The sequence below is a fragment of the Phodopus roborovskii genome, unplaced genomic scaffold (assembly GCF_943737965.1).
Source record: "Phodopus roborovskii unplaced genomic scaffold, PHOROB, whole genome shotgun sequence".
NCBI classification, from domain to species: Eukaryota; Metazoa; Chordata; class Mammalia; order Rodentia; family Cricetidae; genus Phodopus; species Phodopus roborovskii.
In genome coordinates, this window is record NW_026126459.1 from 18,190,244 (window position 1) to 18,215,066 (window position 24,823).

The window sequence follows — 24,823 nt, forward strand, 5'->3', positions numbered from 1 at the left end:
GCTTTAAATTTTGCCAATCTGAATTCTTAGTAAACAAAAATACTGTTATGGGTTTTCTATGGATTTTTTGTTTCACCTAAACGATTATTTAAAACCAGTTTCTTTTTTTGTAAGGATGGCACCCCACCACTTTCTTGGCACATGAGATGTAAGATTGCTCAGGGTGCAGCTAATGGCATTAGTTTTCTGCATGAAAATCATCATATCCATAGAGATATTAAAAGGTAAGTCTAGTATGGGGAAGCTTTTGAAAGCCATTTCTAAAGAATAATTTTCTCTCGCCCTTTTCATTCTCCCTTTGCATGTTTGTCTTAACATACAGTGGCTAGACTTGCCCCATCACTGGAAAGACCTCTACACTATACACACCTATAATCTCCATTGTCCCAAGCCCTCTGACCTACTTCTCCTCAGGGAGATTAGGTTCTTTCTTTGTTTTTGGATCACTGATCTCTCCTGAATCACCTTCATTCTCCATGGATATTTTTTTTTTTAGTCCTCTCCACCCTTATGTTATTTACCTAGTTAAATATTTAGCTACCATGTGCTAGACATTGTACATAATATGATCAGCAGATGTACCTCAACATATCAATCAGATAATCACAAAATAATAGTTTTAGCATTTATTATAGTGTTCAGTCTTACTATCAAGAAGGATTTTGAAAGGAATGATGTTTAAGCTGAGACCTGAACATTGAGCAGGAAATAAGGAAGCATAGTCTGAGGGTAGTTGTACAGAAGATTAGTAAAATAGTCTAGAACTCGTAAGCCTATGAGTGTTAAGAGGGAATATGAGGGGGCTGGAGAGATGATAGATCAGCAGTTAAGAGAACTGGCTGATCTTCCAGAGGTCCTGAGTGCAATTCTCAGCAACCACATGGTGACTCATAAGCATCTCTAATAGGATCTGATGCCCTCTTCTGAAATAAAGGTGTACATGCAGATAGAGTACTGATTTCATAAAATAAGTAAATCTTTTCTGTAAAAAAAAAAAAAGAGGGCATATGAAATATGAAATCATGATGAGTTACAGAAAGTAAAATGATTACAGCGTTACTGGTGTGCAGAAACTGAGGGGTAGAAGACATGAGAGGAAATTAAATAAGTCCTATGGGGCTTGGTAGACAAAGCCCAGCGTTTGATTATAAATGTAATGAGATGCTGTTGAAAGTTATAAAACGATGGCAGTGGTTCTCAACCTTCCTAATGCTGTGACCCTTATACAGTGCCTCATGTTGTGGTGTCCCCTATAAATCATTTTTGTTGCCTAACTAGTTATAGATTGTAATTTAAATATCTGCTGTGCAGGATATCTGATAGTCAAGCCCTGTGAGAGGCTCGTTCATCTCCCAAAGGGGTTGCACAACTTACAGGTTGAGAACTGATGGAGTACAGTATCATATTCAAGCTTTGCAAATCACTCTGACTCTAGAGTAGAGAGCAGTTTAAAATCAGGGATTATTAATAGAGCACTAGAGACATTTTGGTAGACCTAGTTCATATGAGCATAAGTGAGCAGACACGAGTGATTAATGTGGCAAGACAGGTTTGTGTCTTAGCTATAGAAGGCCTGGGAAGAGGGGAGTATCAGTTACAGCACCCACAGTTGCACTCTGGGAATTGTTGTGGCATGACTCACTTGTATGGAAAGACCCAGAAGGACTCTAGGTTGGGGTGGGCTTAGGAGAGGTGTGCATTCTATGTTTGAAATTCTCTTATGATGGAGAGGTGAGGCAGACAGTGTCACATACAAATTTATAGGCAGACATCTGAGCTGAAGATATAAATGTGTAGCACTCGCATGGACATGATGCTTGAAGAGTTATTTAATTATGGAAAGATATAGCACAAGGGCCCAGGGTTAAATACAAAGGACCCCTAAGACATAATGGCCAAACAAAAGAGAATAGTCCCCAAAACACATCTAATAAACTATATAAACACATAGGTAGATGAAAGCCTGTACGTGGATTGTACTGTCTCCCAAATCAAGTAAAGAAAGTTTGCCAAGAGGTGGGTAGAAGTCAGGTTAACCCATTGGATTAATACCATGCAGGTCATTCATGATTATTTCCATTTAGGAATTGAGTTAGAAGTCAGGTTGTATGGGGGACAGAGTGGGAGCTAGAAAACTGGGAATAGAGTAGAAACACTGTTTTATGATGTTTTGATCCTAAAGTGTGACATCTGAAAACAGATATGCCATTTAGGAATCCCTTAATATTGCCAAGACTAGCCAAGGCAGTAGTAGCACACATCTTTGATCTCAGCACTTGGGAGGCAAAGGCAGGTGGATCTTTGTGTCTTTGTGTTCAAGGCCAGCCTGGTTTCAGGACAGGCTCCAAAGCAATACAGAGAAAACCTGTCTCAAACCCTCCCCCCCCAAAAAAAAAAGCAAGACTAGTGCATGCTTATATGACTATGAGAAGTGCCTAAGAAAAGAGGGAAAGGTTACAATGGACAAACGCAAGATAAGCCTTAAACTAAGGTCGGTCCTGGAGAATGCACAGAGCCACACAGAGGAGGGGGCTGGTTCAGAGATTCTGATCACTGTCTTCTGTGTCTTCTGTCCTTCCTAGCCACACTTTTGCAAAGGTTTATTGGGTGTGCCTGAAAATTTGCAATTCCCATTTATCCCCAGTGTTTACCTAACATTTGTTAACATTTATCAACTTTATTTCAAGCCTTCCTACTTGATAAAAACAATTTGTACTAGGTCTCAGCTCTTCCCTACCACAGTGGCATCTTAAGGTCCTAAAACGCATGTTTGATAGTATCAGTCACCTGTTCTGAAAACTGAATGTTGTCCTGGTACCCAAGGATAAAGTCCAAATTCTCTCTGCATTCCATGGACACAAGTTCCTTGAGTGGCAGTGTATACCATATACTCTGTGCTTTAACCATCTTGTTCCTCTACTGGCCTGCCATGCCTTTCTTCCCTCTTAGAAACATCCATTTCTGATAACTAAGACTAAGCATGTGTCTCATTTGCTCTGTAAATCCCTCCTCAATTCACCTACAATCATTCCATCAGCATTTCCTACCGAATATTGCCATCTTGTAATCTTCATTGGTTTTTTTTTTAAAGTACTAAAAATTATTCATATGCCTTTGTCACAAATAAGACCTGTGTGGTTTTTTGTTGTTGTTGTTGTTTGTTTTATTTTATTTTGTTTTGTTTTTTGTTTTTGTTTCTGTTTTTTGTCACCTTAAATACTATAAACTGTAGGAGCTCTCTGTAAGAAAATACATACAAATGAATTCATATGATACATGGATGGAGATGTTTCACCTGTACATATTTCTTTAAGATTCCAAGGAGTACAGCCAGGTGTGTACTCCTCGGAATTCCAACACTCATGTGGCAGAGGCATGCAGATCTCTGTGAGTTCAAGGCCAGCCTGGTCTACATAATTCCAGGACAGCCGGAGCTATATACTCAGACCCTGTCTCAATAAAATAATAATAAAATATATATATATATATATATATATGTTTATTTATTTATTTATTTATTTATTTCCAGGAAGTACAGAGGAAGGACATGTGAAAGAAATAAAAATTCCTGTAGTTTGGTTGGAAATTTGTTTCCAAATGTATTGAGAAATGTTAGGAAAGGGGTTAAGGTGCCTTTGACTCATCTCAAACCCTGACAGAAAGGCAAATACCACATGTTCTCACTCATTTCTAGATACTAATCCCAGAGAACTTTGGAATACCGGGGTGTTCAGTAGGGATAGGGAGCGCAGCAGCAGAAACAGAGGCAGTACCAAACAAAGTTGAGCCATGGCTTCTCAGTCTTCCTCAGCTCAGTAGAACTGTAGGCTAAAGGCCTGTGAGATCTCTCAGGGTGGCTGTAAGATCGCAGAATGCCAGCACATAGAAATGGCCAATGACTGTAGAGGCTGCCGTGCTGCCTAGCCTGATATGACTACACTATGTGGACAAGACTGAACTGCTATGTAGCAAGTCTTTCTCTGTCCCTCCAGCCAGCTCCTAAATAATGACGTGGAGACTTATCATTAATTATGAAAGCTCAGCCTATAGGCTTGTTTTTACTTGCTCTTGTAACTTAAATTAACCCATTTCTATTAGTTTACTTTTTGCCTCACGGCTTTATTACCTCATCTCTGTATTGTCCATCCTGGTGTCTCTGCCCTTCTTCCCAGTGTCCTCTCTGCCCTGAAAATCCTGCCTAGCTATTGGCCATTTATCTTTTTATTAAACCAATCACACAGTGTAAAGGAATATTCCACAAGACTACCATGTAATACATAAGATATTAAAATATACCCCATTAGAAAATCGAATTTCTTTCTAAGAACAGTACTTTTGGCCTAAGGATGTAGCTCAGTAGTAAAGCTGTTGCCCACCTCAAGTGATGCTCTGGGTTCAGTCACCAGCACCATTATAAATTTTGTTTTTAAAGAGGCTCCCTGGTTAGGCTGTCTGTGGCATACCCAAATTGTAACTCCCGTAAGGGGAAAATTTATTATGTTTTCATCCCTTTAAACATCTCTGTTCAAGATACAGAAAAGAAAGGAAAATGGCAATTTCTCTCTTGCTGTCATCTGAATAATTGACTGATTTAAATACATCTCAGTCTTCTATGCTGCACCTCTAAAATGGCACACACACGTATTACATATGTGTATATATACATATGCATACATATGCATGTATCACTTTCTCAGAACCTATTTGACCTTGTAGCCAAGGGAAAAAAATGTTTTCTTCCTTCAAATTTAAATTTTTTTCCAGTGCAAATATCTTACTAGACAAAGACTTTACTGCCAAAATATCTGACTTTGGGCTTGCCCGGGCTTCGGCAAAGTTTACCCAGACAGTCATGACCAGCCGAATTGTGGGCACAACGGCTTATATGGCACCTGAAGCTTTGCGAGGAGAAATAACACCCAAATCGGACATCTACAGCTTTGGTGTGGTACGTGATCATTTTCTTTGTTGTTTTGCATGTATTCTTTTTAGTGTGTGTGCATGTGCATGCCACAGCATACATGTGCCAAGAGCCAGAGGGTAGCTTGTAGGAGCCAGTTCTCTCCTACCATCATGCTGGTTCCAGGGAACCAAACTCAGGCCATTAGGGTTGGTGGCAAGTGCCTTTACTAGCTACGCCCTCATTCCAGCCCATGATGATTCTTTTGAAATTGTGAATTAAATTAGGATGTTTTAGTACATGTGTCTTGTTTACCTCTCATATTAGCCTATAGTTACACCAGAAAGTTATGAACAATTCTCAATATGCAAACGTTTTTGACTTGATTTCTTTTTAATTGCTGCAAGGAAAGATTTTCTTACCACAAATCTAAACAAAACTTAAACTGAGTCAGAGCACAATGTTAATCCTGTCACATGATGTGTACTTTTTTTCCTCTTGCTTTTTTTTTTTTTTTTTTTTTTTTTTTTTTTTTTTTTTGTCATTTATCATCTCACAGAAGTGAAGAATGAGGGGTGAGATTAATGGGGCCTCATCTTCATCTTAGTCTTCCAAATAGGTTTCATTTATGGAAACAACTTTACTCCACCATAACATTAAAGCATGGGGTTATACAATGTGACTACTGGCTAGAAAATAATATTCTCCTGAGATACCTGTAATAATGAAAAGGATCTGGATTCCCAGAATGCGTGTCCTGGAGAACTTTTTGTTATCTATAGCCATAGGTTTATGCAGGAATTACTAAGTAGATTTCTGTCAACATCCATGTTCCAGGGCAGTGGTTAGCACAACAAGAAATCCTTACTTAGCATGTCCAAGTCCCTAGGCTAAGTCCATATGCCTTTTAATTTATTTTTTTTCCTTAAGATTTATTTATTGTGTATACAGCTTTCTGCCTGCATGTATGCCTGCAGGCCAGAAGAGGGGGCCAGATCTTACTATAAATGGTTGTGACCCACCTTGTGGTTGCTGGGAATTGAACTCAGAACCTCTGGAAGAACAGGCAATGCTCTTAACCCCTGAGCCATCTCTCTAGCCCTTCTTTTAATTCCTAGTCGATGTCTTCAGCATTTTGCTAATGGATCTTTTTGTCTTCCTAGGTTTTATTAGAGCTAATCACTGGACTTGCAGCCGTGGATGAAAACCGTGAGCCTCAATTACTAGTAAGTAATTCATTTTTGCCAGTCTTTTCCTCCTTTGTCTTGTGGTCTTAAGTTCCTGTGTGTCAATATGGCATATAGAAATGCATTTCTGACATAATTCTGGCTATGTGTCATAGTGAAAGTGTATGATGTGTTTACGGTCCTGGGTTTGCTGGATGTGTACCTGAAAAGATTATTTGTATATTACTTGTTCCTGTGTCTTTGTAGCAAAATGAGAAGAAAGCTAGCTTGCCTGTGGCTTTTTACTTTCCAGGTGTACAGACCCTGGGTGGCGGGGCCATTTTCAGGTCATAGGGAAATAAATTAGTTTTCATTTGTATCCACATAAGAATATAAATGCCAGTGAGACTGTCTGTTTCATCATGGAGTACTTTATTTGCAAAGATAAAACACTTTCCTTCTCCTGCACTACCATTCCTACCCTTCTAATTTTTATACCGAACATTTGATTGACAATTTATATGTGGACGGGTTAAATGATAACTAAACTATAGATAAATTATGTGTCATCCTTTAATATATACATATACATATATACACACGGGCCTTTACATATATCTTTATATATGTATAAAAATGTATATGTGATACTCATCCATATAAAAACATATGTGTCTTTATATATATGTATAGGTATATATTTATTATATAAGTGTTTCTAAAAATTAGTGACTATACTCCTATTATCCTAACTTATTTATATGCCCTAATAGAGCAAACCAATATGAACAATTCAGATAATTGATATATACTGGGTCATGTCCCATAATCAGGAACAGAGAATCAGAAAGTGTAACTTGCTTGTTCAGTCTTAATGTCAAGGCTAGAGAAATGGCTCAGCAGTCAAGAGCTCATACTACTTTTCCAGAGGCCTAAGTTTAGTTCCCAGCACACACGTTATGTGTCTTACAATAGCCTGTAACTCCAGTTCCAGATCTGAGGACTCTTGACCTCCAAAGGCACCTATATACTTGTACACACACATACTGACACACACTTACATACACACACACACACATACAGAGAGAGAGAGAGATAATTAAAATAGAATTTCAGAAGAATAACAAAAATCTTAGTGCCAATACTAATTTGAATAAACTATAGTATGTGAGACTGTTACAGATGTCTGCCATAAAACAAAAATATCCATGGTCTGTTAGAAATGCAATATTAAAATAGTATATAGTATATATACTATATATAATGTCTTTATATTGGAAGATATTTGTGAGAATATTCTAATGGTATTCAGATTATTATAATGGTAAATCAAAGGGTAAAATTTTATGTTAACTAGAAATATAAAGTTCTCTGTCCTATCAGTTATGGGACATTAAGAGAGAAGCCTGGATTGGAGTTGCCATATTTGAGCTGCTAGTATATGGACATAGACAAAGTTTAAGGTGGGGTTGGACTAAAAAACATACACATTAGAAATACAGAGGCGAGGGAGTTATCCAGCACATAAAGGTGCTGCCAGTGACACACTTCCTCCAGCAAGGCCACACCTCCCAAGCCTACCCAAACAGCACCACCAATAGAAAACCAAAGGAACTCATGATGAACATTCCATTCAGACCCCTGCACCCAAGATGACCTCTCATTTCAGATGTCTTCAAAGATCACTTTTCTACATGAGGTCATATTCACAGACTCCAGGAGCCAGGACATAGACATACATATATACACATTTCTGGGACCATCACTCAACTAGACTGTTCAGCCCACAGCACCACCTCCTCACTCGTCTCCTAGTCTCCCAGTCTCCCAGTCCTTCTTTTTCTATGATTCATCAGTCTGAGTTCCTGTGGATAAAGGCGGGGTGTCTGGGTCCAGAAGGTGGAATTGCATTTTCAAAAATGATCAAAAAAACTAATGACTCTGAACTGGTGAATGCTGCAACAGGAATGTGAGCAATTAGCTCATTGGAGAAAGACAAGAACTACAAAGCAGATGGGCAGGAGTAAATGGGGATAAGGCTAGTAAATCAGTAATGTGTGCATATGTGTACACTTCCTTATCTACCATTTGTCCTGCCTGGCCTCAAGTCTTACGGAGGTTATAAAAAGTAGTAAGAGGTTCAGTGTGGCTGGATTTATGTTAAGGTCTTTGGTCCATTTGAACTCAAGTTTTGTGTGTGGCAATAGACATGGGTCTATCTGCAGTCTTCTACACACCATCATCCAATTGTGCCAGCACCATTTGTTGAAGATGCTTTCCTTACTACATTGTATACTTTTAGCTGTTTTGTCAAAGACCTGAACATCAATCCAGCCACACCAAACCTCTTAGAAGAGAAAATGGGAGGTACCCTTGAACAAATTGGTATAGGAGACCGCTTCCTGAACATAACTCCAGTAGCACAGACACTGAGATCTACAATTAATAAATGGGACCTCCTCAGGCTTAGAAGCTTCTGTAAGGCAAAGGACACAGTGGACAAGACCAAATCACAGCCCACAGACTGGGTAAAGATTTTCACCAATCCTGCATCTGACAAAGGACTGATCTCAAAAATATACTAGTCAACAAAACATCAAATAACTCTATTAAAAAAATAGGGTACAGAACTGAAGAAAGAATTCTCAGTAGAAGAAATCAAAAAGGCTGAAAGACACTTAAGAAAGTACTCAACATCCTTAGCTATCAGGGAAATGCAAATCAAAACAACTTTGAGATACCATCTTACTCCTGCCAGAATGACTAAAATTAGAAACACCAATGACAACTTATGCTGGAGAGGATGTGGAGAAAGGGGAACATTCTTCCACTGCTGGTGGGAGTGCAAACTCATACAGCCATTTTGGAGATCAGTATGGTAGTTCCTCAGGAAAATGGGAATAAGTTTACCATAGGACCCGGCAATCCCCCTCTTAGGCATATACCCAAATGATCCACATCCATGCAGTAAAGACATGTGCTCAGCTATGTTCATAGCAGCATTATTTGTAATAGTAAGAACCTGGAAGCAACCTAGATGCCCCTCAACTGAAGATGTGGCACATCTACACAATGGAATACTATTCTACTCTGCGGGAAAAAACAATGGAATCTTGAAATTCACAGGCAAGTGGATAGAACTTAAAGAAACCATCCTGAATGAGGTAACCCATTGACAAAAAGAGGAACATGGTGTGTTCTCAATCATATATGGATTTTAGACTAGAACAAAGGTTCACCAGTCTATAATTCATACCGCCAGAAGAACTAGGATACAAGGTGGATTCTAAGAGATTCATATAAAGTCCCTCACAGAAGGGGGAAAGGGACAAGTTCTCCAGAGCACATGGGGATTGTGTGTGGGGGGGGCAGTGAGTGGAGAGGGAATGAGGAGAAAGAGAAGGGGAAGAGAGGAGAAAACAGGTGGGACTAGGAAGATTGAGTCTGGGGAGGAATAGATGACAGGAGAGAGAGAGAGAGAGAGAACATAAAAGAGGGAGCCATTATAGGTTTGAATAAAAAAACAACTTAAAGAAATGTCCAGAGACCTACAAGACTGACCCCAACTAACAATTTGAGCAACAGTGGAAAGGCTACCATAAATGCCCTTCCCTGATAATGAGATCAATGACTAACTTATCCACCATCATGGAGCCCTCATCTAGTACGTTGGAAACAGAAGCAAACACCCACAACTAAACACTGAGCCGAACTAGAATCCAGATGCAGAGAAGGAGGACAAGACCAGGCTACAGAAACTCACAGAGACAGCTGACTGGAACAAGGAGTAGCTAAGGGGCCCCCTAGACTGATAGCTGGGAATCCAGCATGGGACTGACTTAGACCCCCAGAACATGGGTCTCAGATAGAAGGCCTGAGCAGTCTAAGGGACCTCAGACAGTAGAATCAGGATGTATTCCTGGTGCACAAAAGGACCTTGTGGACACATCCCCCATGGAGGGATACTCCCTTAACATAGAGACAGGAGAGAAGTCCTAGTCCCTACTTCAAATTATTTGACAGATTTACATGACCCCACCTGGATGGCATCACCCTATCTGTGGAGTAGGGGTAGCATGGGAGGGGAGGGTGGTATGGTGCATGTTGGAGGGGGGGAGGGAGGGAGGGAGGGAGGGAGAGGGAACTGGAATCAATATGTAAAATAAAAATTTAAAAAAATAGTAAGGTAAGAGTTCAGGTTATTTCAAAAATAGACAAATTTAAGTCATTTAAATTTATATTCTGATTTCTTCCATGTTGAAGCTTTTAACCAAGGTTTAATGCCCATTTTATAGCTGGATATTAAAGATGAGATTGAGGATGAAGAGAAGACGATTGGAGATTACACTGATGAGAAGATGAACGATGCTGACCCTGCTTTGGTTGAAGCAATGTATGCTGCAGCTAGTCAGTGTCTGCACGAAAAGAAAAACAAGAGGCCAGACATTACGAAGGTGCCTCTTTTATACCCATACACACACGGAGACTGTGGGGGCCGTTATCCTTTACTAAGTACACATTTCAATGCATCTGTGTAATAATATTCTTTTGTTCTTTCTTTTTGAAAGGTTCAACAGCTGCTACAGGAGATGTCTGCTTAAAACTAATGAAATAAACTTTATATATATATATATACATACATACATACATGTATATATATATATATATATTATGTACATACAGACACAGCTCTATAAGCACTTGCCTCTTCACACACACATCCCTTTTGTTTTTACTTCTTGTGGTCATGGAGACTGAACAAGCACTTTGGCACTGAGCTATATCACCAGCCTGTTTTTTGTTTTTGTTTTCCCAAATGTTCTTTTAACAAGGCAGCATGGCGCAGTGAATTAATGAATGTGTCCACACACTGCAAATGTGGGAGTAGTATGGCAGCACTTGGCCACACCTACTTTGTATGGAGCTCATTTTCCATGGCAGCATCATAAAACTACAGCAACTACAAGATTCAAGAAAACAGCACTCCACTGAGGGGTAGAGACCCTAGGATTTTAGGGGTTTGTTGTTAGACACAGCATTTCTGTGTGGTCCAGGATGGCCTTGAACTCAGACATCTTCCTCAGAGATCTGCCTGCTTCTGCCTCCCAAGGGCTGGGATTAAAGGCCTACACCACCATCATCCAGCCAGAGACTCCGGTTTGAAATCAGCCGGTCCTACTAATCTCCTGTAAAACTCTGGTCTAGCTCATAGCTAGCCTAAGCCTCAGTTTTGGCTTTTCTTTTTTGTTAATGAACTCCTTGGTCCTGTAAATAACTTTTCCTAAGCTCCTGTTAATATTCTCAACGACTGCTCCTGAATCCTAATTAAACTCACTGGGTTGCCAAGGTAGACGGGGTGGACTCAATTGTTCAGTCTGTCATTGGTGTCCTAAATTGAATGAATAGATATTCAGTTGTCTCCCCACACAAGAAAAATTTGCACACTTGGTACTTTATATGGGGCTTGACAGAACCAATGATGAGCTTAGGGGTGGTACTTGCATTGCCTCTGCTGTGACAGCAACTGGGGCTAATCTGTCTGAGGATGGAGCACCCAAGGGGGCAATCCTGATGTCATCTTTCCCATGTGGAAGGAATGGCAGGCTCTTTTGCTCTACTGGCTGGTTTTGTGTGTCAACCTGACACAAGGTAGAGTCATCAGAGAAGGAACCTCAGCTGAGGAAATGCCTCTGTAAGATCCAGCTGATTAATGGGGGAGGCTTCAGCCCATGGTGGATGGTGCCATCCCTGGGCTGCTGGTCCTGGGTTCTATAAGAAGGTGGGTTGAGCAAGCCAGTAAGCAGCCCCCCTCCATGGCCTCTGCATCCGCTCCTGCCTCCAGGATCCTGCCCTGTGTGAGTTCCTGTCCTGACTTCCTTCAGTGATGAACAGCGATGCTGAAGTGTAAGCCTTTCTTTCCCGACTTGCTTTTGGATCACAGCAATAGAAACCCTAACTAAGACACTTGCTGTAGTAGTGGTTGCATTACTCCTGCCTTGGTTGAAAAGACATGTAAACCAGTCAGTGGTTCTACCTGCAGCCAGTGTCTGTGAGGAAAGCTCCAGAGAGACCATCTTCATGTCGGTATGTAATGGCATGCATGCCTCCTTGATGAGTGGAATCAGCCATTTGATACCACAACAAAACAAAGGGCAGATTCTGTCCTCTGTGTTATTCTCTAAATTGGCAGGTAAAATGAAAGAGAAAAAAACAAAACAAAACAAAACAAAAAAAAAAAAAAAAAAAAACAAGACTAGGACACAGTGCCTTTTAATGCCAGAACTTGGCAGATAGAGCCAGGCAGTCTCTGTGGGTTTCCAGCTAGGGCTATAGTGTGACACTCTCTGTCTCTGTGCCTCTCTCTCTGTCTCTGTGTGTGTGTGTGTGTGTGTGTGTGTGTGTGTGTGTGTGTGTGTGTGTATCTGCCTGTCTATCTTCTGCACCCCCTCAAAAGAAAAGAAAAGAAAAGTGGTATGGCAATGAAGTATGATAAATAAAATCTCTTATATTCCAAGAGACTGGAACTTTTGCTAGACTTCACTGCCAGTTAATAATATACTTTGAGGTCACTTAAGACTGATACCCTATTGGGTAGCCAGCCTGTTTGTTTAACCTGTGTTTAAGAGAACAATGTGACGGCCAACCTTATTTGCCTTTGATTCCCTGTAGTCCACTTTTACAACCAAAGCTAATGAATAACTGTAATCTTGAGTTATCTACTCTTCCACATCCGTGACCCAGGAGCAATGCATGTATGCTTTGTCTGTATTGTGATAATCATTTGCTGAAAACAGCAAGTATATGTTGAAAGCAATCTTATAACAATGAATTTCCATAATCATTGAAGACAACATACAGGTATTGTTTGATAAACAATGATATATGTAATACCGTTTGTTACCTGGGTCAGTTGATGTAAGTGACTTGTAAAACACTGTTAAAATTTTCTATAAAGTGTCCCTATTCCTTCCCTGTGTGATACTCTCCGTGCTATTCGACCCTTTTTTTAGGAATAGCCACATAAACACACAGCTATACAGTTATAGAATAGGGAAGATTTACGAGATAGCATTTAGGCAGACACAGATTCAGACTCATACAACAGACAGGCACAGGGGAGCAAAGTAGGGAATTCATATCTGGGCTCACTGTTGGTTAATGACACCAAAGGGAAGTGCTATATTTCTGGACTTAATGCAACACCAACATGATATTGGTAATTGAGTTTATTATTAGTACATTCAAACTGATATGAGTTGGACTGCTAGCTTGCCATTTCATATATCTGGGGGTGGAGGGCTGGGGCGTGGAGGGCTTCAAAGAAAGCACAAATGATACGCATGCTAAGTAATCCTCCCTATAATCCCCAATCTTGAAATCTATGGGAAGAATATGTTGAGGAGGGGAAGGAATGGAAGCTATCCCTCACGCATGATCTTTAATACAGAGGAAGGAAAAATGTCCATGGTGCACAGGGGCCTTAATAATAATTATGGAATATTGTGCCATTGATCTGTTTGGATTGGAAGAGACTTTTACATGAGAAATTAGCCTTGCTCTTAAAGCTACAGGGCAAGAGATTAAATGGGATCAGCCTAGTGTTGTAGCCGAAAAACTGATATGACCACACACTCCTGCTTACTACAAGAACTATGTGATTTGTGGTGGTCTGAATAGGTATGACCCCATAGACTCATGTGTTTGAATGCTTGGCCCATAGGGAGTGGTACTATTAGGAGGTGTGGCCTTGTTGAGGGAAATGTGTCACTGTGGGAGTGGGCTTTGAGGTCTCATATGCTAAAACTAGGCCAAATGTTGGACACAGTCTCTTGCTGCCTGCAGATCAAGATGTAGGACTCTCAGCTCCTTCTCTAGCACCATGTCTTCCTGCATACCACCATGCTTGTCACCATGGTGATAATGGCCCAAACCCCTGAACTGTAAGCAGCCCCAATTAAACATTTTCCTTTATAAGAGTTACCATGGTCATGGTGTCTCTTCACAGCAATAGAAGCCATCACTAAGACATAATCTGAGACAATATGAGGGAAATCACTTTCTGACGGGTGGTCCACAGGAACTATCACAGATACCTAGTCCCCTGACTACTATGCGCTAGAGGACAATAGAGGAAGGACAGACATGGAAATAAGCATGAGAAAGGCAGCATTGCATGACCAGATCATTGTACCAGACAGGACCAGGAGACCTAAGAGAGGTTGTTTCAACAGTTACCTTGGGGCAGTACAGGCACTAATGGCTGCATTGTGGCACATGGCCTTTATTATAATAATAAAGGAAGACACACCCCTGGCAGGTCTGAATAGTGTAGACTGATATAAAGTTTATAAAGTAATGAAGCAGTCAAGAGGGATAGGGATGTTTTTTAAAAACTCAGACAAAGGGACCTGGGTGGAAACTCTAAAGAGAATTTGAGGCAATATTAGTATCAAGCCAGTGTCCCTACGGGAAAGAAAAAAACTGGTAGAAAATTCAATGGTACTAAGTCTCTAGAAGGCTTTAAGGCCTGAAGCAAAAGTTTAATTACTGTATAAATATCAGTAGTACAAGTGATAAAGACTGTTTGTCCCCAGGATGGTAACTAAACGCTCACCCCCACAAGCTCTCCGGGGAGGCAGAATGCTGGGAGTGGAAAGGGTTTGCCCAACCTAGAGACCTCTCAGTGGCCAGCGCTAGCCGATGGAGAAGCTGCAACGAGGCACAGCTTAGCCCAGAGACAATCAGATCTGTGGAGCTAGTTAATCATGGCAGGCATGATGTGGCTGTTTCTGCTAGGCTCTAGGCCAATCCAAGCAACAAGAGCCAGCCCAAGCCCCACTGAGCCTGTCCCCGGTGGGGAAGTGCGGCAGCACACCAACATAAGGGAATGGAGCAACTCATGGCAAATGATGTGGGTAGTGGCAGGTAACTAAGAAGTAGCTCCCACTCACACCGCTGTACTCAACCTGGGTTTCTGAGAAAACAACTGGTAGAAGAATTGGGAATTTGTCATGATATAATTAATCACACTATCATTTTTCCTCAGTATCCCCAAAGCTACTGACTTCTGAAATCAATTGGCAATTATGGTGGGTCATGGTCCTTCAAAGGTCCTGCCACCCTTTGCAAAAAAAAAAAAAAAAAAAAAAAAAAAAAAAAAAAAAGCTTCATTTCACAGTGCTAACTTCTAGATGTTTTAAGAAATTTAAAAAGGCATCTAAGAGCTGGAGAGATGGCTCAGTGGTTATGTTCCTGCAGAGGACCCAAATTCAGTTCCCAGCACCCGTGTCATGGAGTCTAAACCTGTGACCCCAGCCCCAGTGGTCTACAATGCCTCTGGCCTCTGAGGGCACCTACCATCACATGAGCATACCCACCCCACCCCCACCCCTACACATAATTAAAGATAAGCAGTTTTAAAGAAAGAAAAGAAGGGCTACTGAGACACATTCAAGCACATGGGAAATCAGTCCACACAAGGCTCAAGCGCCATGCACAACTCTGAAGTCCTTGGGAGCTGGGTAAAGCACAGAGGTCATACAACGGGGGGTGGGGGGTGGGGGGTGGGGGGTGTTGTCCAACAGCCTGTCAACATCAAAACAAGCTCAGAGCTTGAATAGCAGTGCCTTGTTTGGTTGGAAACAAATATTCCTAGAAGCCCTAAGGTTAGTGGAAATCCCAGTATTGGGGATAGGGCACCTCCTGAGTTATTTGACAGGGATGCCCTCCAAATACAATAAGGCTGTTTTCCACTGCTGTCGATTTTTCACCAGAACTAGATGGTAAGATCCTAATACTGAAGACACCACACACTTTGGTTCTGGAACATGGAGAGATCAAGCTGCAACTGGCCTAGAAGCTTCCTGATAGCTAACTTGCTGGAAGATGCTGGGCAGGCTGTAGGGAAAAGGTGTATCATACTCAGATGTGATCTCTGCATGTTTACAGGCTTGTCAGACAATACATAACCACTAATACAATAGAGGCACAATTGGGTACTACCAACTGCTTTTTTAGTGGCTGTAAGGTCTATTCCAAGGGAAGAAATTCATATCAAGTACCGTCAGCCTATTCAAAACCCCATTGATAATGGGGTTTCCTATTAGGGGTTTCCTAGACTTCCCTATTAGGAAGTCTCCTATTATTGTTTGGCTGAATAGATAGGATGTACCTGTCGGACTGACTCCTAAGCATTTATAATTTTGTCTAACATATTGTTGCTGTCAGCCTTGGCCAGTAAGTATTGGTTACTATAGAGACTCATAACTTATAAAGGATTGAGATAATGACTGTTGAATGCTTAACTCGAAATGGCACATCTTTATTATTCCTTCTAAATCTCAGGGAATGGATTGGTTCCACTTCTGTTGCTGTGATAAAATACTATGACCAAAAGCAACTTACAGAATGGAGAGTTTTGGACTTATGGTTCTGGAAGTACCAGGGTCCATTGTGGCCGGGAAGCATGGCAGCAAATGTCAGGCATGGCAGCAGGAGCAAGAAGCTGAGAGCCCACATCTTCAAGCTCAAACACATAGCAAAGAAGGAGACGAGGAAGTATAATGAGGCTATATGATCTCAGAGCCTACCCATAATGATGGGCATTCTCAAACAAGGCTGCAGCCACACAAAACACCCCAAGTGGCACCGCCAACTGGGAAGCAAGTGTTTAGATACCATAGCCTATGGGGTACATTCTCATTCAAACCACCACAGTGAACATCACTGAAGAGACAGTGGAAAGATTATAAGAGCCAGAAGAAAGAATGATGGGTTTGAGGAACACTTCCCTCTGGGCATCACATGGCCATCGCTCCCCTGAACCCTCAGCAGCTGTGATTATCCACACAAAGGATGCACAAGATGGAGACCATTTGTGGAGGGAGCAGGAGTTCACAAGGCCCTCACATCCTGAAGGATATATAGACAGATAAGGGTCACTGGGAGAGACATTTTCTTCGGTGGTGCTATAAGCCCATGACTCTGTAACTCCATACCCTGGCCCTGTAAATATCCCTAATTAAACTCACTGGGTTGCCAAGTAGAAGTGTTTATTTGGACTGTCATTTGTAACATGTATCAGTGAAGAGATGACTCCTTATCTCCCCAAGAAAAATTTACATTCACACATTTCCCCCTACATTGGATTAATATCTGCTGTGCCTTCTTGGCCAGGGTGAGGTGGGGGTGGGGGTATCCATGCAAAGCAAATAGTTAAAAATGCATATAAAGACTTTGTAACAGTAATGGGGCATTTACGGGTACAATTATAAAACCCTATTTATAGTGAAATGTTTGTAAGGTCTATTCATAGTGTATTAATTACAGCAATCATTCACTACAAACAAAATGTCCCTTGATGATACTCCCACAATAAGGCTACTAGATTGCATTTCATGCAAAGTTTAAGGGATTTTATGGATGCCATTAAGGGAGCTACTCATCTGATTCTGAGTATCAACCAGGAAACTACAGAAGGAGCCTAGCCACATCAGAAGACCCAGGACAATAAGTCAGGGATACTTTCCTGTGGGCTTTGTAGGGGTGTACTGCTGTGAGGGAACAGCATTGTTAAAAGCCCACGGGAGGCCACAGGAGGATGGATGTTGCCCTCCATCTGTAACTCAGCTGGAAGTAAACGAGAATGCAACTGAACAGTCATGGGGAACTGTTCTGGCAGCTGAAAGAAGCTGGGGGAGTGGCTCAGCCTTCCTTCATGTGACTGTGGGACTCTGCAACTGAGAGCAAGCTGGGATACCCAAAAGAGGCTCAGCCTAGCTAGGCTGCAGGAAGAAATGGAAACCAGTGGAGCTGCCTGCTCAGATCATGTGAGCTACCTGGAAAGGACTCTCTCCAACTGCTTGAACCACATGAAGGCTGTGCAGTATGTTCCAGGTTCCCAGCTTTCCACAGCTCTCCCCATGCTGGGGTGGGCTTTGCTGATACAGCTGTCTTTGGGGTAATTCCTCTTCCTATAAGTATCCCTTCATCCATGTCCCTGTTTGTAGCCCCAATAAAACTCATTGGTTCACCAAGTTGGACTTGGATGATACTTGACTTTGGTCTGTTGTCAGATCCCTATCTGGAATGAGTGACTGTTTGTATCTCCCTAAGAACAGCATCACACCATGCCTGCTTACCTCATACTAGCTCTCCTTGCATAGCAGCCCTTCTTTTCCTTACTGTTTCTTGCCTGCAATACACAGATGATAAGACTAATGGATTGTATAATATGTTTCTATTACTGAATCTCTTTTATAACTAAGAAACCATATTCTGATTTATACCTATGTTCCCAGTGTAGGAGGAGTTCTTCAGTGATTCATCTCAGGCTGCCCTGCAGCAGGGATGTCAATCTCAGCTATCCACATTTTGGTATGAACACTTCCACTATGAGAAGGGCTTTCACTCATTCAAAGTCTAGTCTCAAAAACAGTCACTATGAAGACAACAGCTATGGCTCTCCAGAAGTAAGCTTTCACCCCTTTGATAAAACTGGGGGAGGTTTCTTATGGAATATTTTACCTAGACTGTGAATAACCATTTCTCCCGTTGTCACCATTCTCATAGAAAGACTATGTCTCAAGGTGGTATGTCCCTTCCTTTTAAAATTAACAATTTAGCAATTGAGTGCTGGAGAGTTGACTCCAGAGGTTAAGAGACTGCACTGCTCTGTTTGTCTCCCAGCATCCATGTCAAAAGACTCACAATTGCCTATAACTTCAATTCATGGATTATCCTCTGACCCTGGACTCAGCAGGCACTGGAATTCACATGCATATATTATATGCATGCTCATGCATGAGGGTACCTGCACTTAAAAATAAATACATTTAAAAATCAAAATTAATCTAATCCAAAAAGCCTATTAAAGGCAGAAAATCCAAGAGAACTTAAAAACGGTGGCAGAATTTCAGTAATTACAAATTTTGAGGTATTTTTGTCAGTCCGTAGTCCCTTCTCTGGCTCCCCAGCTCAGCAAGAAGTTTGAAAAGTACAATCCCCACTCCTAATACCAAAGGAAGCAAAATAGCCACAGCCCTTTCAAAGTCTCATAGAAACAAAACAAAACAAAACAAAAAACCCAAAAAACATATTGACTTGTGTTGTAGTTACCAGAAAACCCAGTCAAGGGTTATCTTTACAGAACCTGCCCAGAGCTCTCCTGGTGCTGAGAGTCTCTCCATGACAGCATTTATTAGAGGCCTGATGGTGAGGGTCACATCACAGCTACCTGAAGTGGGAGCAGCTAGGGCCAGCAGCCAGCTAAGCAAAACATAAAAGGAAAAGCTAAGGACCTAGACAGCTATTATGATTTTGAAAAGTTCAAGACAGTCCCAGAAACTTGGAAACCTACACATGAATTTACAATGACATGTGCATGCTCAGAAGAAATGTGAGCAGATCATAAGCTCTAACTTCTGGCTGACTTTGAAGTTCTGTCCAACCTTGGAGTGAAAACTAAGAAGACGAAGAAAAAAAAAAAAAAAAAAAAAAACAAAAAAAAAAAAAAAACTATCCACCTCAACATAGACTCTGTGTGTGTGTGTGTGTGTTTGTGTAGTTGTGTTTCTTTCTGAAAATCCAGAACTTTCAGTCAAGTTTGCATATGCCTTGAGATCTTTTAAGACTATGTGCTCAGTTGAAGTTTAAACTTCAAGAGAGCAATGTAACCAACCTTATTTGGCCTTGGATTTCCCATGTAATCAGCTTTACCTGAGAACCTAAGCTAAAGACACAGTTTTAATAGTTTTGTTGTTTTTAAATTTGTTGATTTTAAAAGGTAGAAACTTAAGGGAGATTATATGGGAGCTCTACTTTCTTCTTCACTATTCTGAAACTCCTGGTTCACAATAGCAAAGAAATGTAATGAGACTAGATGCCATCCATAGATGAATGAATAATGAAAACATGGCATTTTGTTCAGACACCACGAAAAATGACATCTGTAGGAAAGTGGATATGAATGGAAAGTATATTGGCTCAGAAAGATAACCAACATTTTCTCTCCAATGTGGGTCCTAGTTTCTAATTTTCCTATGTTTGCATTTATTCAGGTGTGTGGGTAGAACCCAGGAAACTACACAGGGATTCACAAGGGGACAGGGAATGTGGATTTCAGGTTGGGGAGGGTAGTGTAGTAAGCACACGTAATGTTTGAGGGAGATGACTGGAGAGATGACTCTGCAGTAAAGAATGTGCACTGTTCTTGCAGAGGACCTGAATTTGGTTCTCAGCACCCATGTTAGGCAATTCTCAAGCACCTGTAACTTCAGCTCCAAGGGATCTGACACTCTCTTCTGGCCTTCGAGAACACTGCACTTACATGCACACACATTCCCATGATTAAAAGGAAGAGGTGGGGTTGAAATAGGATGGGATCAGGGAGTTGGGGTAGGAGGTGGGTAGAAGGGTCAATCAAAACTAGATTGTAAGAAACCACCATAAGTAATTCGGAAATGTAGTAATCTGGTTAAAATAAAAAGAAGTGTTTGAATATTGGTAGCTTCTATGGGTGGATAAAGCTACTTTGGGAGCCATAAGGTCAAATGGAAATCCCACTGCCAGAGTTGGACTCCCTTCCTGTAAGTTTTTGGCTCTGAAGCCCCAAACCACTCAGAAATTGCCACTGCTGTTATCTGGCCCCCAGAACCTATTGCTAATGACATCACACATTCTGCTCACCGAATTCAGAGAAATCAAACTGGAGTTCACCACAAGATTCTTCCCTGCTGAGAGAGAATTGTCACCAAAGGTCTTATTCAGTTGCAGCTCCTGTGTGTTATGCTACAGAGTCACTAGGGGGAATGTGTGTTTGTTATGGAGAAATGTTGTGAAACAGACTTCCTGGGGAGATGCTACACATTCATCTACTCACCCCAGATGAGAAACCCCTGACAGACCAAAGCATGGATGCCAGTTGAGGAGATCCAGTCAGCCGGAGAATGGCAGACATGGCTCTGGCAGGCCTTGCCCTTCTCCCATTCCCTCGGCCTTGCTACACTGTTAGATTTCACTCCTAAAGCTAGCCACCAAGGTCTATTCCCTTATTTGGTCACTTCCTCCTCCTGAGGTCAGCTACCAAGGTCCCGCTATCGAAGTGTTGAATTAAAGCAATCAAAAGCCCCCTTTTGGCTCACCCAATAACATACCCAATCAAAATTAGCCAATTCATTCCCAACATGGGCTTTCTCTTTTTCCCATTATAAAATGCAATTTGCTTACAGGCCACACCTGTCTCCTCTCTATACAGAGGCAGTCCTTTATCCCTTGGGGGCAAATATCCCTTCCCTTTCATTCTCCCTTGTTCCTTTCCATGTCTCCCTCATTCTCTGTCTCCTGTTTTTGTCTCTTTTTTCCTCCCTTCTGTCCCTCTGGGGCAAATCCATTTCCTTTGTGCTGAGAATTTGGTCTTGGGGTGTTGTGTATCTTCAAGGTCCTTTCTCCCCCAAAGTCCAACTTGGTGAACAAATGAGTTTTGTTGGGGTTAGTTACAGGAGCAGAAATGACTCAGAAGAGAGCTGCATCTGAAGAGTCCACAGCAGCATGGGTGACAACTCACAGGGGCACACTGCTCAGCCTGCACGCAGCTCAACAGGTTTGAGAGTGTCTTTTTAAAGTGACTAAGTCAGCCTGAGCCTCTTCTAGCCAGCTCAGCTGGTTTCTGCTTCTTCCAGGCAGCTGGGCTTGTCTCAGAGTCTTCTTTACAGTCTGCCTTGTCTGAAGGTGACTCTCACCAGCCTTTATTGTTTGTTCTTTGGAGGGAGGGGCCTAGTAGATCTGGTCAGTTTCAGGGACTTCCTGGAGTTATTTTGAGTGTTGCCTTCTGGCTTAAGGAACTTTGCTGCAAGATAGACTGTTTCAGTCAGTCATGAAGGAGCTGGCTATACAAGTAATCAACCACTTTGATTAGAGTCAAGGCCAGCTGAACAGAAAGGAATGTATAGATGGTACTGGAAACCCAGTCAAAAGCCTGTGGCTGGGGAAGCCTACTGGGGAAGCCACCAATGTTAGTCAGGTACAACGTGTCCATTAAATTGAGATTGTTCTTTAAGTGTTATGTTCATGCCAATGATTTATTGTTGTCATCAGCTTTGGCCAGAGAAGGTTCCTTTTCAATGATCAGTAGTAACTATAGAGAGTCACAACTGGTCAGACTGATGAGTGTAACTGTTGAAAGCACAGCGAGCCATAAATGGCACACCAGCATCGCCCTTTCAAGGATCAGGGAACAGCACACTCAAAGAGGGATAGGAACATAAGAGTTGGAGGATGAGGTGGAGTCTTGTGACATAGATGCTGTACTTTGTGGGTGTACACATGTGCATGAAGGTATGAGTATGTCATGGCATGTTGGAAGTCAGAGGGTGTTTCGGGAACATGCTCTTGCCTTCAGTCTTATTGAGGCAGGGTCTCTTTAGTTGTTTCTCTTCTTCCTCCTCCTCCCCTTCCTCCTCCTCCTGCTGCTGTTGCTGCACTGGCTCTTGAGCCTCCAGGTGATTCATCTCTGTCTCCCACATTACCATAGGAGAGCCAGAATTATGGCTGCCACCACATCTGCCTTTTTGAGTGGGCTCCAGCAATCGAACTCAGGTTTCAGCTTGTGTGGCTAGGGCCCTAGCCTGCTGAGCCGTCTCCCCAGCCCATAAACTCTCTCTCTTGAACTCACAACAGCTGTGGTTACCTGCAGAGGACCTACACAAGATCAGGCCTGTCAAATCATCATGGAAGACACATGGACTCACAGGGTCCTACCTCTCCTGAGAACTTACAATCAGTTAATAGTAACTAGAGGAGAGAGGTGACAAGGCCTCACCCTTCCTATGATTTCTAGGATGGGGAGAAGAAACAGTGATGTAGCCACTATTAAGTTGCTTCTCAAGAATGGGTTAATATTAGCTTGGGTCTTATAAGACTGTTACAAAACCAAACTCCCATCACTTTGCTTCCTGACTACAATGAGGTGAACAATTTGACTTATGTGGTAAAGGCTATAGTGTCCTGTCCTATCGACAGTGAAACCAATGACCACGGACTGGACCAAACACTCTGAAACCCTGAACCCAAATAAATATTTTGTAGGGTAACAGGCTGGTGGGAAATTACCCTGCCCCTGACCTACCCCCAGCTCTGACAATTGGAAATCCCTATCCCTGTGACTCAGCTTTAAGGGTCAAATAATGTTTGAAAGTTAACTTTCAAGCAATACTTCTGGCTGTACTGTACTTTCCCACTAGCTCACTGCCCATGCTGCACTGTGTTGCAAATGCTCCAAAGACCCTCTAAGAGCGGCCCCACCCCAAGCCCTCTGCTGTTTCTCTTCCCATTCAGAGGCAGCTGCCATTCTGTTCCTCCTCCCTAGTAAATCTGGTGTGAGGCCTGCTTCATGATGTGCCTTTGTGGTACTCCTTGGCTCCCAACTGCCAGGATGTTCTTGTGCCAGAAAACCTCGTGTATCTTTCCCCACTTAATTCTGCTCAGAAATTTCATGACAACGACACAATTTTGACACACTGCCTAGGTGCTATGAGACAAAGACAAGAAGTAGCCAAGACACACAAACTAGAGGCCAAGGAAGACTTAACCTGAAGAGAACTGCATTGGACAAGGAAAAAGGGCATGCATCTAACAGGTTACAATGACACAGGGTGAGAATGTTACTGAGTTCACAGTTTGTGGACGACAGGGAGCAGCCAGTGAGGCAGAGTGAAATGGCAAAGGGAAGTAGAAGTTTTGAGCCATGTCAGGCAGCAGCCAACAGACAACAGCTGACTTACCATAACCACTATATACCACCACATAGCTTTCTGAATGCTTAAATGACTATATGTCATTTAAGGTAAATTGCTCCCAAGAGTCAGTGACATGCAGAGCTATTAGATTGTTAGGCCCATTCACTACAGCAGAACCTATGAATAGGTGTCCAGGACAGAAAAAGAACCCACCACCCTTATATTGCTTATGCAAAGGAAATGAGCACATTACCTCACTCACAATGCATAGTGGCCAAAGTATTTTAGTTCTCTAAGTAAACAATCTCTTGAAGGACTTTGTTTTATTTAGTGTGGGGCTGCATCCCACAATACACAAACACAGGTCGGGACCACTTGGAGTGAATTCTCTTTTCACATTATGGGTCCAGTCTTGTTGGGATTGGTGGAAAGTGCCCGTACCTGCTGAACTGTCTCACTGGCCTGTTTCTAAATCAGCTCTTTAAAACGCCTTTTCCTTTTTTAAAATAGCTACCAAAAACATCTATTGTGTAACATGCACAATGAAAAGGGATTACATACTGAAATGCCTAGAGTAAGCATGCACCAGTCATTTCCAGATGAAGAACACTGCTAGAACCTTCATCTTAGTCTTCCCAGCCTCTAGAATTGGGAAATCGGCAGTTCTTTATTAAACTGCACCATGCACACCGGACACCTATCATCCTGGGAGGTTTTTGAAACAGGGTCTATGTAGCTCAAGCTGTTCTGGAACATGCTGGAAGTTTGAACATGCCTACCTCCTCAATGTGGTGCCTATATCATTGAGGGAACTCAGCAACTACATGTGTTTTCATTATGCTACATTTTTATAGGGCGATTTTAATCTACATTAAGCACTCTGTTCTTGCCTAGGTTTCCAACTACTTAACATTTCCCTTGAATTTAAGCAGGCTATTGAAACAATCACACAAAAAACACCAGGTACTGGATTGTGCAAAATTACCCAAATATTTAAAATGTATTATAAAACCAACATAGACAAC

At 41.8% G+C, this 24,823-nt stretch overlaps 1 protein-coding gene across 2 annotated transcripts in view; it reads left to right on the forward strand.

The window, feature by feature from the left end:
• Irak4 (interleukin 1 receptor associated kinase 4) overlaps positions 1-12,030 on the forward strand; it is a 29,280-nt gene extending 17,250 nt beyond the window's left edge. For both annotated transcript variants that reach the window (XM_051189730.1, XM_051189729.1), the window contains exons 8-12: positions 115-224; positions 4,765-4,948; positions 6,064-6,126; positions 10,362-10,520; positions 10,635-12,030. In XM_051189730.1, coding sequence (XP_051045687.1) covers positions 115-224; positions 4,765-4,948; positions 6,064-6,126; positions 10,362-10,520; positions 10,635-10,667 — 549 coding nt within the window. In that variant the 3' untranslated portion in view covers positions 10,668-12,030. The remainder of the gene's footprint in view (positions 1-114; positions 225-4,764; positions 4,949-6,063; positions 6,127-10,361; positions 10,521-10,634) is intronic.
• The last annotated feature ends 12,793 nt before the right edge of the window (positions 12,031-24,823 follow it).